Here is a 12,277-nt window from a genome sequence, read left to right as displayed (position 1 = left end):
TATAGTTTTCTAGCACAGAACAAAGTGTGCCATTTTGGAGAACCAATCCACAATCACCATGATGGTCATTCTTTCTTTGAGTGGGTGGGGGACCCAACACAAAGTCCATACCAATACGTAACCAAAGTTTGTTAGGTACCAGAAGTGGTAAGTACAGCCTTGTTAGTGAAAGAAATAACCAATATGCAAAGAGATAGACACATGCTTTCACCAATCCCTGAACTGAGTAATGAAGAAAAAAAAATGAATTGACGAATGGGAGAACCTTCTTCAGGTCAACGAGATTCATTGGGCTCAGAAAGATAGAATTGTTGACTGCAATGTGGTGACCGCAACACCTGTTCCATATGACCATGATTCAAAGAAGTCATAACATAATTTTGTTCCAGAGGACAAAATGGATGACACCCAAGCAATGGGCAGGATCCTTATTGAAGACTTCAAATGAGATTATAGCACAAAAGGCCGCCGAGATTGCAGCCCCCAAACCCCAATTAAATGAAGCCTATCGGCCTCCTACATTTGAAGAAATTTTGGCATAAAAAAGAGCTGAGTTGGCTGCTCTGGAAGCACTGATAGCTGCCTCAACTCCTTCAACTTCTGCACCTCCCGCTTTTCAGCCTTATGTTCCAGCTGCACAAGCAACAGCACCTCCACCTGCTCAGTCAGGTCCATCTACTTCCGCACAGTTTGTCACTAAGGAAGAATTGGATGAAAAACTCAGTTTAAAAAACCCAAAGAATGCAGGAACAATCCAGCCTTATCACAGTCCATATCCTCCATATCATGACACGGTTCCTTATCCACCAGGGTACCAAATCCCACCATTTTCTATGTTTGATGGGAGAGGTTGCCCTAAAAGACACTTATCTCATTTCATTACCGCTTGCCGGGACACTGCCACAAATGGGTCTTTGCTATTGAGACAATTTCCCCTTTCCCTCGACGGTCCCGCCTAAATTAGTAGCCATACCCTTGCGCTTTTGGCACACATGGCACCTTTGAACATACCCTGTAATTCCCCGTCAAAAGTAATCCTTTTGAAGCAATGCAAGAGTCTTATCTTGACCAAAATTGTATAATTCAACAAGAAGCTTCTCTCATCGGGAACATTTTGGCATACACAACCTCAAATCCTTGAAAAGAAAGTCATCTTTGAGTAGAAGATCAGCATGTTTACCTTGCTGAATTGTATGTAGAATAGGAGCAAAATAATGATCCTTAAAACTATCAAAACTAACCACTACATACTTCATCTCTATCACTAATGTAGCTCTTCGACTTAACTCATTAGCTACTTTATTAAGAATAGTCGACTTGTGCTTCAAAGAGAAAGTGAGTTGTTGTAAGAAATTCGCCCACTTGGCATGACATTTGTTTAGATGAGATTGGCTATTGACGTACTTAAGAGCTTCATGGTCGGTACATAGAATGAACTCCTAGTAAGCCAAATAGTACCCTCAATACTTGATAGCTTGTATTATGACATGAAACTCCAAATCATAAGTTGATTACTTGAGCTTGGCACCATTCAACTTTTCAGTAAAGAAGGTAATGGGCTGTCCTTCTTAACTAAGAACACCTTCAATTCTAACTTCCGATGCATCCTGATCTAGTGCAAAAGTCTTATCAAAGTCGAGTAAAGCTAGAATAGGAGCCTCGATAGGTATCTTCTTCAAGAGCACAAAACTATCTTGGCCATCTTGTGTCCACTCATATACCTTATTCTTAAGTCAATTCATGAGTGGGGATGCTAAGGTGCTAAAATTTATGATAAACCTTCTATAAAAAGTGGCAAGACCATGAAAACTTCTCACTTCTTGCATTCTAGGTGTAGGCCAATTCACAATCGCTTTGACCTTGTCTTCATCCATGAGTACTCCACTGGAGGACACCACATGACCCAAAAAAACCATTCTATCAACAATGAAGTTACATTTCTTCAATCCAGGACTATAAATCAATATGTCATCAAAGTAGACCACCACACACATTCCAATAAGAGGTTGCAACATTTGAGTCATCACTCTCATGAAAGTGGTAGGAGTATTGGTGAGTCCAAATGGCATGACAAGTCATTCAAAGAGCCCATTATGTGTCTTGAAAGCGATTTTCCATTCACCCCTCGGTCGGATTCTAAGTTGATGGTACCCATTTCAGAGATCAATCTTGGAAAACACTCTTGCACCCGCTAAGCAATCTAACATGTCATCCAACCTACGAATCGAAAAACGGTAGTTGATAGTTATCTTGTTTATAGCTTGACTATCCATACATTCTCCAAGAATCATTCTTCTTGGGAGTTAATAGTGTTGGGGCTGCACATGGGCTAAGACTAAGCCGTATGTACCCTCGCTCCAAGAGCTCTTCCACTTGCTTTTGAAGCTCTTTCTTCTCTTTAGGTATCATTATATAGGCTTCCTTGCCTAGAAGGAGTGAACCTGGTACTAGATCAATGCATTGTTGGATATCTCGCATGGGAGGCAACTTCGGGGGGCAATTCAAGAGGAAAAACAACAACATGATATTCTAGAAGTTCTTCCATAACTATTGGCTTACGAAAATTAACAACTTTTTCTTTTGGAATTAAAGCATAAATGTAACCAAAAGTAAGATTTTCCTTAATAAAACTTTTGGCAAGAAGTAAAGTAGGTGTAGAAGGTTTAGAACACACTTTTTCCTTCATCAGAAGTAGAGTATATTGCTGATTTCCTTTGTGAAGAGTATAGGTGTTCATGCCATTGTGAATGGTTTGCCATTCATATTGCAATGGTCTTCCAAGTGAGAGATATTATGTATCCACAGGAACCACATCACACCACACCTAATCAAAATACTTCTTTCGGATGGAGAAAGTAATCAAGCACCTCTTGGTACTTTAACTTCACCCCCTTCTTTAAACATGATAATTTGGAAGGATGGGAATGTTCTTTGGTCTTGAGGTTCAATTTATCAATCACCTCTTGTGACACTACATTCTTACAACTCCCTCCATCGATGATCAAGTTACACACTTTTCCACCAATAATGCAAGTGGTAGAAAAGATATTGGTTCTCAATCAATCTTCTTCATTTTCATGCTTGGGAGTAGGAAGAGTCTTCTTCATCATAAGTGTTAGTCCCTTTTCTTCATCAAGATCTCCACCAATGACCTCATTGGGAGGTTGATCATAAATGGGTAGCTCTTCATTTAGTTCTGATTCCACAATTTCCTCCAATAAAAGTGCCTTATTGCAAGGACCATTAGCCTTCCTACAGTCCGAAGATTTGTGTCCCGGATCAGCACATTTGTAGTACTTGAAGTTGCCACCTTAGAACTAATTTCCAGCCCCAAATCAATTTGTATAGGACTGATTAAGTGCATTAGGAATAGACTTTGCTTGTTGTCCAACCACGACAACATCACTCTTACTCATAGTAGACAAGTTGTCAACCTTGGTATCAACTCAAAATGGTTATCTGGCCTTAGAGTTATGTTGGGACTGCTGTCCATACTCCATACCTAGGTATATTCCTACTTTGTTATTTTTCCAACAACAAAGCTCGATTATTGGCTTTTGAAATAGTCGAAATTTTTTGTAGACTTAAGGATATTTGGAATAAAATGCTTCAATCACTAAAATACCTTGCAACCATTTGTTCTTCGATTTCGTTCAAATCAACTCTTGTTATGAATTGATACAAGTCCTTATTGGGAAATATGATGTGTCGTCTTTTATGTTTTTCCTAGTTTTTTATTATTCACTGTTTTCTATTATTCTCTACATAAGGGCAATTATGTCCGTTCACCCTTGTTTTATTATAAATACATTAACAAGCTCTCTTTGAGAGTCTTGATTGCTCTTCTTCTACAATTCTTCTTGGTATTAGAGCCCTAAAAGATCTTGGAGCTTGCTTCACCGTCGTCACCTCCCTCTTTCCTCTTTTCTCTCCCTCTATCAACTCCTTTAAGGGCAGTGCTGGGCTGCGATAAGGGCAGATCTGGGTTGCAATAAGACTGGTTGTGCTACTGATTAGCTGTGTTGCTGGCTATTTTATTAAGTATTGCGATAGGGCTGTGTTATGAACAACATCTGCCTTGGCAGACAACTCAGCCATGGATTCATAGTGCGAGAGCTCCTCCCAACGGGACTGAAGGAATCCAAAGTAATCTGCAACACTTTGATTTCCTTGGGTAGCCTGAGCAATATCGCGGTAAAGTTCATAGATCCTCGAGTCATTACTAGCATATGCATATGTCTGAGTAAGAGTAGACCACAAAGAAGAGGCAGTCTCATGATACATAAACATAGTGTAGATGCGTTGCTCCATGGAGTTAAATAACCATCCAAGAATGGTGCAATTATCAATTTCCCATTGTTCAAATTTAGGATCAGTGATGGGTGGCTTAGGAACAACTCCGGACAGCCAACCAGATTTTCCTCTACTACCCAAATAAAGTCGCACCGATCGGGACCAAGACTGAAAGTTACGACCATCTAGTGGGCATTGGTTATGCGCTGGATTGAGAAATTAGCCCCAAGGCTTGTGGTAGAGTCCTTAGTCTCGTGAGTCGTCGTCATTGCACACTATGAACAGAAGGAAACTTTGGATTGAAGGGAGATCTATCGTATTTGTACTATTGAAGGTTAGATAATGCTATTGATCGTGTTGCTGTCGAGGAATGTCACACAATATATATATATATCTTTCTGTTGCTGTCGAATCCCCAAACTATTATCATAGGTCTTCGTACCACCCTAGATCTGCTGTAGAATTGATGGCAGGGCAGTTAAGGACCTTTTAGACTGATCGCAAGACTTCCAACTATAGGCTGCTGCTGTCGTAGGGCTGTTCAAAGCCTGTAGGTGGTATCAGATCTGATCGCGGGGTTATTAGATCTGATCGTAGGGCTGTTACAAGGCCTGTAACCTGATCACAAGGTTGTTCCAAGCCTGTAGATCTGATCGCAAGAGATATTCAAGGATCGTAAGACACCCAACTACCTGTTGTTGCTGTTGTAGGTCTGTTCAAGGCCTGTAACCTGATCGCAAGGTTGTTCCAAGCCTGTAAATCTAATCGTAGGAGCTATCCAAGGACTGTACACTTATCGCAGGGCACCCAACCACTAGCAGCTACTGTCGCAGAGCTGTTCAAGGTCTGTGGGTTTGATCGCAAGTCTATTTAGGGCATATAAACTGATCGCAAGGGCTGTAGGTCTGATCACAGGCTTGTTTAGGTCTTTTTAGGTCTGATCGGGATGTACACAACAACACGTTGTGTTGTTGCTGCTATCGCAAGTTGGATTGAGTCTGTTAGGCTGATCGAAGTTCACCCTACAACGCAAAGGTTTGATAAAATCCTTCTAAAAGAAAAGCCCTAACGTAGGCAAAAAATCACAGGGCAAAAAACTATTGCAGCATGTGAAGAGCTAATAAATTCTCTATCGCAACATGCGATAAAGAGAATATAAATCAGAAAAGAAAAAAGCCCCCGAAGGGGAGAAACTCCAGATGAGGCTACCGCTAGGTGAGTTCGGTTAGTTGTTATCAATGAAAAAAAAAATTCAGAAGAAAAAACGAAGAGCAAGAGTGAAAGGTTTTTCTGCTCTGATACCAAGAAGAATTTTAGAAGAGAAAAATCAAACTCATAATGAGAGCTTGGCATATATTTATAATAAAAAATAATGGAATGGACATAAATGCCCTTACAAAGAAATAAGGAATAAAATGAAATAAACTAATAATAGTCAAACTAGAACTGACTATTCTAATATTTCCAATACTTCTGATTCTGTCCTTCATGAGAGAACCAAGCATATAGAGTTTGATGTTTTCTTTCTCAGGAAGAAAATTTGATCTGGTGCTTTTTAGACCGTCTTCGTATCTTCTTCAAATTAGCTTGCCGACATGCTTACGAAGTTGGTTGCTCCTTCTATCACCAATTCCCATCTTATCAAGCTGGGCTTAGTTGATATATTTGCACCAGCTTGAGGGAGAGTATTGGGAAATATGATATGTCATCTTTTATGTTTTTCCTAGTTTTCTATTATTCTCTATATAAGGGCATTTATATCCATTCACTCTTGGTTTATTATAAATACATTAACAAGCTCTCTTTAAGAGTCTTGATTGTTCTTCTTCTACAATTCTTCTATCCTTAGTGTATTCAACCACACACCCATGTTGTCGAAGATTGTGCAAGGCTTTATACATGGCTTGCATGTAATTGAAAGGAAGAAATTGCTCCTTGAGCTTTTTCTTCATCTTGCATCAATCTTTGATCTTCCCTTTACCTCTTCAAACTCGACTCACTTGCAATTGTTCCCACCATGCGGAGGTTCTTCTCTTGAGTTTGATGGCAACTAATTTCACCTTCACTTCCTCGAAAACTTCATAATAACTCGAAAACTTGTTCAAGAGTATTAAGCCAATCAACAAATTCTTCCGGATTGAGGCTACCTTGAAATTTCGGTAGATTTACCTCGATATTATTCTCCAATCTGAAATTACTATTTCGATTCATCCCAAAAGAATTTTCAAAGTTGAAAGTGCTTAAGTTAGAAGTATTGTCTTAGGACATAGAATTAGGAGTTTGAGGCCTTCGAGGTTGCTCCATTTGAGGTTGAAGGCGTTGAACCATTTTAGTTAAGGCTTCAATTTGTTTTCGAAGGTGTTCCATTCCATCTTTTGGATTAGGATGTTGTGCTGCTCCATTTCCTTCCGGATTAATAGCAGCATTGGCGCATCCCTGACCACATTGATTCGTCCTCGTAGTTGTCGTTTCATTTCGAATACTTGATGACACAACTTCAATAGTCGACCACCAAAATTTTCAGATCTGAAATTGAAAAGTAGATCTGAAAATCTACAACTTCAATAGATCTGAAATTTTAGACAGATCTGAAATCCAAAATAGATATGAAAATCTGCAATATTCACCACATCTAAAATTGAGAAAAGATTTGAAAAATCTGCAATTTTTTACAGATCTAAAATTAGATTAACTTCTCACCAAATTAAATCGCATTCCCTTTGTTCTGATACCAAATAATGCAATCAGATCTGGAAATTTAGACTAATTTGTGTGAAAACTTCAAGAGAAGTTGAGAAGTTAAGTTGGAAGAGAAATAAATCTCTCTTGAATCTATTTCATTTTACTAAAAACTGGTTTACAACTACATTTGATGGCCTATTTATAAGCAAACCAGAAACATAACAACTAACTGAAATAACAAACAATTAACTAACTAACTCCAATAACTAACTAACTTGGACTGCATCACTATTGTTTACCTTGCCATGGAATATCTTGAAAACTACCAATAAATTGAGCCAACAATATTTTCCCCGCGTGCATGTTTCCAAAACCTAATAACTGAGACCCCATAGTTGGACAGCTACTCTTTTCGTTCCTCTGATATTTTATACTGAGGGGCAGCACCAAATCATTCTCCTTTGTTGATAGGTCATGAATCAGGGTTGAGCAAAGCCCATACCAGTAGAAATATTATTGCTTCGCAATTGTCAACTTCTACTCAAATATAACGGCTTGATCATCATTTACATTGGTATCAGAAGACACAATTAAAAATTTTGATGTTGAAAAGAAACAAAAAAAAAGAACAATGAAGGAATGAGAAGAGAATAGGAAGGAAATAGGGTTTATGTTGTATTCAATTGCCTAATCTCTTTCTTTATATAATAAAGCTATAAAGATACATAAACTTATCCCCACTGAGGAGACATAATATCAAGGAAACCATATCAAATAATAAAAGACTAATTTTCCCTTGACTACATTTTCCCTTAAGTTGGTGTCTTGATTATGTTTGGAATTAACAGCACGAATTTGATTGAATGCAACACGAATTTGATATAAGCGATTCCTTCCTTCAATTATCTAGGAACATTTTTATCAAACATTTCTTCTAGCGATTCAACTATCACCTTGTTGCCAGTAAAAAGTTTGACAAATTGATTTGTACGGTATAATGCATTGTATTCTTTTTCTAAGAACTATCAGTGTTCGTACTTTGTGTTGGACAAATTGTAAGCATTTTTTGAACAGAACGATCTCTCAAATATTTTATTTTCAGCTTTTATTTTATTTGGTTTGGATACTCGCACATATTAGTTGGTTATTATTGAACACTAAAGAAAAAAGAAAAGCTAGTTAATTAGCACTGGTTTACATCTTTTATGTATCCTGAATCATTCAGGAGTTGAGCAGAAAGATAAGGCGAGAAAAACTTTATCATGATCTTCATGAACATGTGAAGCGCAATGTGCTGCAAATTGGTCGAAACTTTTACTTGCAAGAAGTTGGTATACCTCAAGGAAGTGTGTTATCTTCTCTTATCTGTTCATTTTACTATGCCCATCTTGAAACGGATGTGATTTTTCCATTTCTTGAAAAAATTCAAGAGTGTCATACCTCAAAACCTGCCAAAGGAGATTTGGCTGGAAGAGTTATTTGTGATGGTAATGCAGCAAAGAAAGGTGTTGAAGAAGATAGTTTAACATCCCCTAATCATATACTATTGAGGTTTATTGATGACTTTCTTTTTATATCAACCTCCAAGAAGAAGGCTGCAAGCTTCTTCTCTAGGTTGCAGAGAGGGTTTCGAGAATATAACTGCTCAATCAATGAAGCAAAATCTTGTATGAACTTTGACATGGACGACATATCGGGGCTTTTGTCGAACAGGGTGTATACAGGAGAAGACGGAATATCATTTCTTCCTTGGAGCGGTTTACTTATTAATTGCTGCACATTGGAAATCCAGGCAGACTACACAAGGTTAACTTTGTTTTAGTATATCGTTTTATTCCATTTTCTCTAAATGTATGGATAGACCTTATGTCTGCTTTGTTGGGTTCTCTTTTATCATTGGTTTTCTTTGAATTTCATATATTTTTGTTTCTACTGAGCATCATTTTTCATACAGATAGAAATAAGTAGAAATATTCTTATCAATGTTTTTTTTTGGTTATTTTGAATCTTCCAAGGATTTTTGGTTATACATATCTATATATAGGGCAGGATCAACAAACCACTAAAAAACCCACTTTTTTCCCCCTATATGGGTTAGAAGTTTCAGAATGGGCTGATTTTTGGTGAGGATATCATTCTCACCAAAAATCAGCCCATTCCGAAACTTCTAGCCCCAGTTTACAAGTTGAAGTATTGTGGACCGTCCATTTTTTTGTAAAGCAATTTTGATGGGGTTAGAAGTTTCAGAATGGGCTGATTTTTGGTGAGGATAATCTCTATGGTGAGGAGATCATCCTCACCAAAAATCAGTCCATTCCGAAACTTCTAACCCACATAGAACAAACCACTTGCTTTTTTTGTTGGCTGATGATCCTTTCCCTATATACATAGTATTAAATTTCGACATATTTGCTGGAAATATACTGAAATATTTCCACTTCCACAAGTTCCGACATGAAATTTAACCGATAGTTTCCTTTTGTATATATTTCAATGGAAATCACTAATCATTTCACAAAATATTTCAACGAACAGTGAATTTTGACCGAAATATCAAATTTTAAGTATACTAATGCAATGTTTTGACAGAGGAATAGTAAACTTCTACCAAAATATTATGTTTTGAAGGAAATTATAATTGCTTCTAGAAAGAAGTTGTAAATTACACATTGTATTTAGTAAAAAAAATATAGCACATAACATTCATCCGTTGGTATAAATGAATTATGATTAGTTAGTTATCTTATCTATTCCATCTTATTTTAATATATTCTTAGTGTATTAGTATGTCTATTTAAGCTCGTACACAATTAGCCATGTTTAAATTAGTTGGATGCATTAGCAACTTAATTCATACTTAGTCAAAAAATAAGAACTATAATAACACACATGCAATTTAATAGTCTCTTCATTTCAATGTTTTACATATTAAGTTGTATGTAGTTAACAGTACTTATTATTCTTATTTCCATGTAGCAAAATGTTGTTGTTTTTCAATTTCACACTCCATATGGTTTATTGTATCTTGATGACGTAATGGGTGTATTTTAATGTCTATTTTATCATTTCCTATAGGGTCAATGAACATTTCTTCAATATTTATATCATTTCCAAAAATTGAATTAATTTTCACACTAATCATAATATTTCCATTTCCAAACTAACCGAAATCAAAATTTAATACCTTACCTATATATATATATGTGTGTGTGTGTGTGTGTGTGTGTGTGTGTGTGAGAGAGAGAGAGAGGTATATTGATATACATTTTAATTTGATTCTTGTTGTCTGGTGGCAAGATAATATAGTGCTATGTAGTTACTGATGATTTACAAATTATTTATAACTTTTGTGGTTAATATGCATATATTAGAAATATACTTCATAATAATGAGACTTGTATATGGGTTTGTTGAACAGGTATTTGGATATCCATCTGAGTTCTACTCTTACTGTCTGTTGGCAAGATAAACCAGGTCACCATCTGAGGGAAAAATTATGTTATTATTTGCGACCAAAATGCCATCCCATATTCTATGATTCAAATATTAATTCTGCAGATGTCATCAGATTAAATATTTACCAAGCCTTCTTACTATGCGCAATGAAGTTCCATTGTTATGTCTGCAACCTGTCGAATATTTGCACTCTTCCACCAGAAGTCTACTTTGAAATGATCACAAATTCTTTCAGGTAAGAATTTCATTTGATCTTTTTTTGTTTTTTAATTTTTTAGCAACTAATCAACTCATCTTTTAATACATATATATATAACTAATATCAGGATGAGATCCTAATATGCAATCAATTTTATTTGTAAATATCTTATTATAATATAAAATTGAAAAAAAAGTGATTCAAGTCCAAAACTATTTTGTTAGTATTAAATTGCAAAGAAATAGATAGTAGAGGTGCCCAAATGCCCTACAACATAAAATGGGTCGGATTTGATCCGAATTTAGCGGGTTTGTACCCTTGGAGTAGACCCGAGTAAAAAAATGCATTGAATATGAGCTGACATCCCTGGCTCGAGTCGGATCCGGGTCAGATTTGAACTCCTAGATCCGAATGATATATTGCTTTGAAAATAATGCTTTTATATTTTTCAAAATATCTTTTTTCTACTACTTTAATATAATAATAATATAATATAAATTCTTATAAGATAAAAGTATTACAATATCAAAAAAGAATAGTATAACAATTAGAAAAGAAATATAGTAAAAAAAATGTTGAACGCTTCAAAATTATCGGACATGACTGATCCGAATCAAGTAATTTGGGCAGGTCGAATCTGGATAGTGAAAGCAAAAGGGTTAGGATATGATTTAGCTAATAGGATCCGAGTTGGATTCGGATACGGATCCAGATCTTAAAAAATCGGATCTAGATATGGATATACTCGTATCTGACCCAAACCTAACCTGTTTTGAGCCCTACCAAAATCTCTCCTATGTTTATCCTGTTGTGTTGTTTCTTTCATTTGTTGATGATTCAACGATTATGTCTGTTGTAATGTTGTTAGGTACATGTACAAGCTCATTGTGATAAGGATGCGTGCTGTAAAACTTGGATCTATTGTCCATCCAACGGTTCTTGAATTGTCGAAAAAGGACGTTGAATGGCTCGGATTAAATGCCTATATTCGAGTATTAAAGAGAAAACAATCACGACACACAAAGTTGCTATCTTCGTTGAGGTCTGAGTTGTTAACATATAACATGCTGGTGAGCACTTCATTGAAGTATGCAGTTGATGATTCGCACTCCTCCCTATTTTGGAAGATCAAATATTAGATCGTTTGAGGTATGCAACAATTAATTAATTTTCAGTTTTGGTTTAAAAAAAGGTTGCTATGTTAAGGTTAAGGTTATGTGAACTTTTAGGATTTCCTTGCAGTTATGTCGATTAGTGAAAGAATCTGAGAAACAAATTTATGAGAGTATTTGAAATATTTGGAAAGACTTCCATTTGATTTGGAGAGGATGGCATGGACTCTAGCATAGATATCTCCATATCAAAGTACATAAATTCTCTATGAAATCTTGATTTACATTGTTGCATGTTTGGGAAGCTTTCATGTGGTGGGCTGTGCTGTGCAATGGTAGGTACTAGTCTCATTCTAAAAGGAATGTGAGATATTAGGGGTGCAACTTGGTTAGGTTCAAACCAATAATTGAACCAAACAGATAGCTTTGGGTTGGTTTGGAACAAGTTGCAATTTTGTTCGGCTCTTAGTTCTCGATTCAAGGCTTGTATAGAATCAAACCACACCGAATATTTATGTAATAAATAATTATAACC

The 12,277-nt window shown here is 36.3% G+C and overlaps 1 protein-coding gene across 10 annotated transcripts in view; it reads left to right on the top strand.

Moving 5' to 3' along the window:
• The window catches only part of TERT (telomerase reverse transcriptase), a 66,979-nt gene that overhangs the window by 51,787 nt on the left and 2,915 nt on the right, over positions 1 to 12,277 (top strand). For 6 of the 10 annotated variants that reach the window (XM_086422235.1, XM_086422229.1, XM_086422230.1 and 3 more), the window contains 3 exons: positions 8,201 to 8,781; positions 10,394 to 10,666; positions 11,499 to 12,033. In XM_086422235.1, coding sequence (XP_086278361.1) covers positions 8,201 to 8,781; positions 10,394 to 10,666; positions 11,499 to 11,769 — 1,125 coding nt within the window. In that variant the 3' untranslated portion in view covers positions 11,770 to 12,033. Of the gene's footprint in view, positions 1 to 8,200; positions 8,782 to 10,393; positions 10,667 to 11,498; positions 12,034 to 12,277 lie in introns of those variants that run through there. The other 4 variants (XM_086422234.1, XM_086422231.1, XM_086422236.1 and 1 more) reach the window with 3 other exon arrangements.

Source organism: Akebia trifoliata, chromosome 14, assembly GCF_017979445.1.
Source record: "Akebia trifoliata isolate Shusen 1 chromosome 14, ASM1797944v1, whole genome shotgun sequence".
NCBI classification, from domain to species: Eukaryota; Viridiplantae; Streptophyta; class Magnoliopsida; order Ranunculales; family Lardizabalaceae; genus Akebia; species Akebia trifoliata.
The sequence above is the reverse complement of the archived record's forward strand: the minus strand, read 5'-3'. Positions and strand labels throughout refer to the sequence as shown.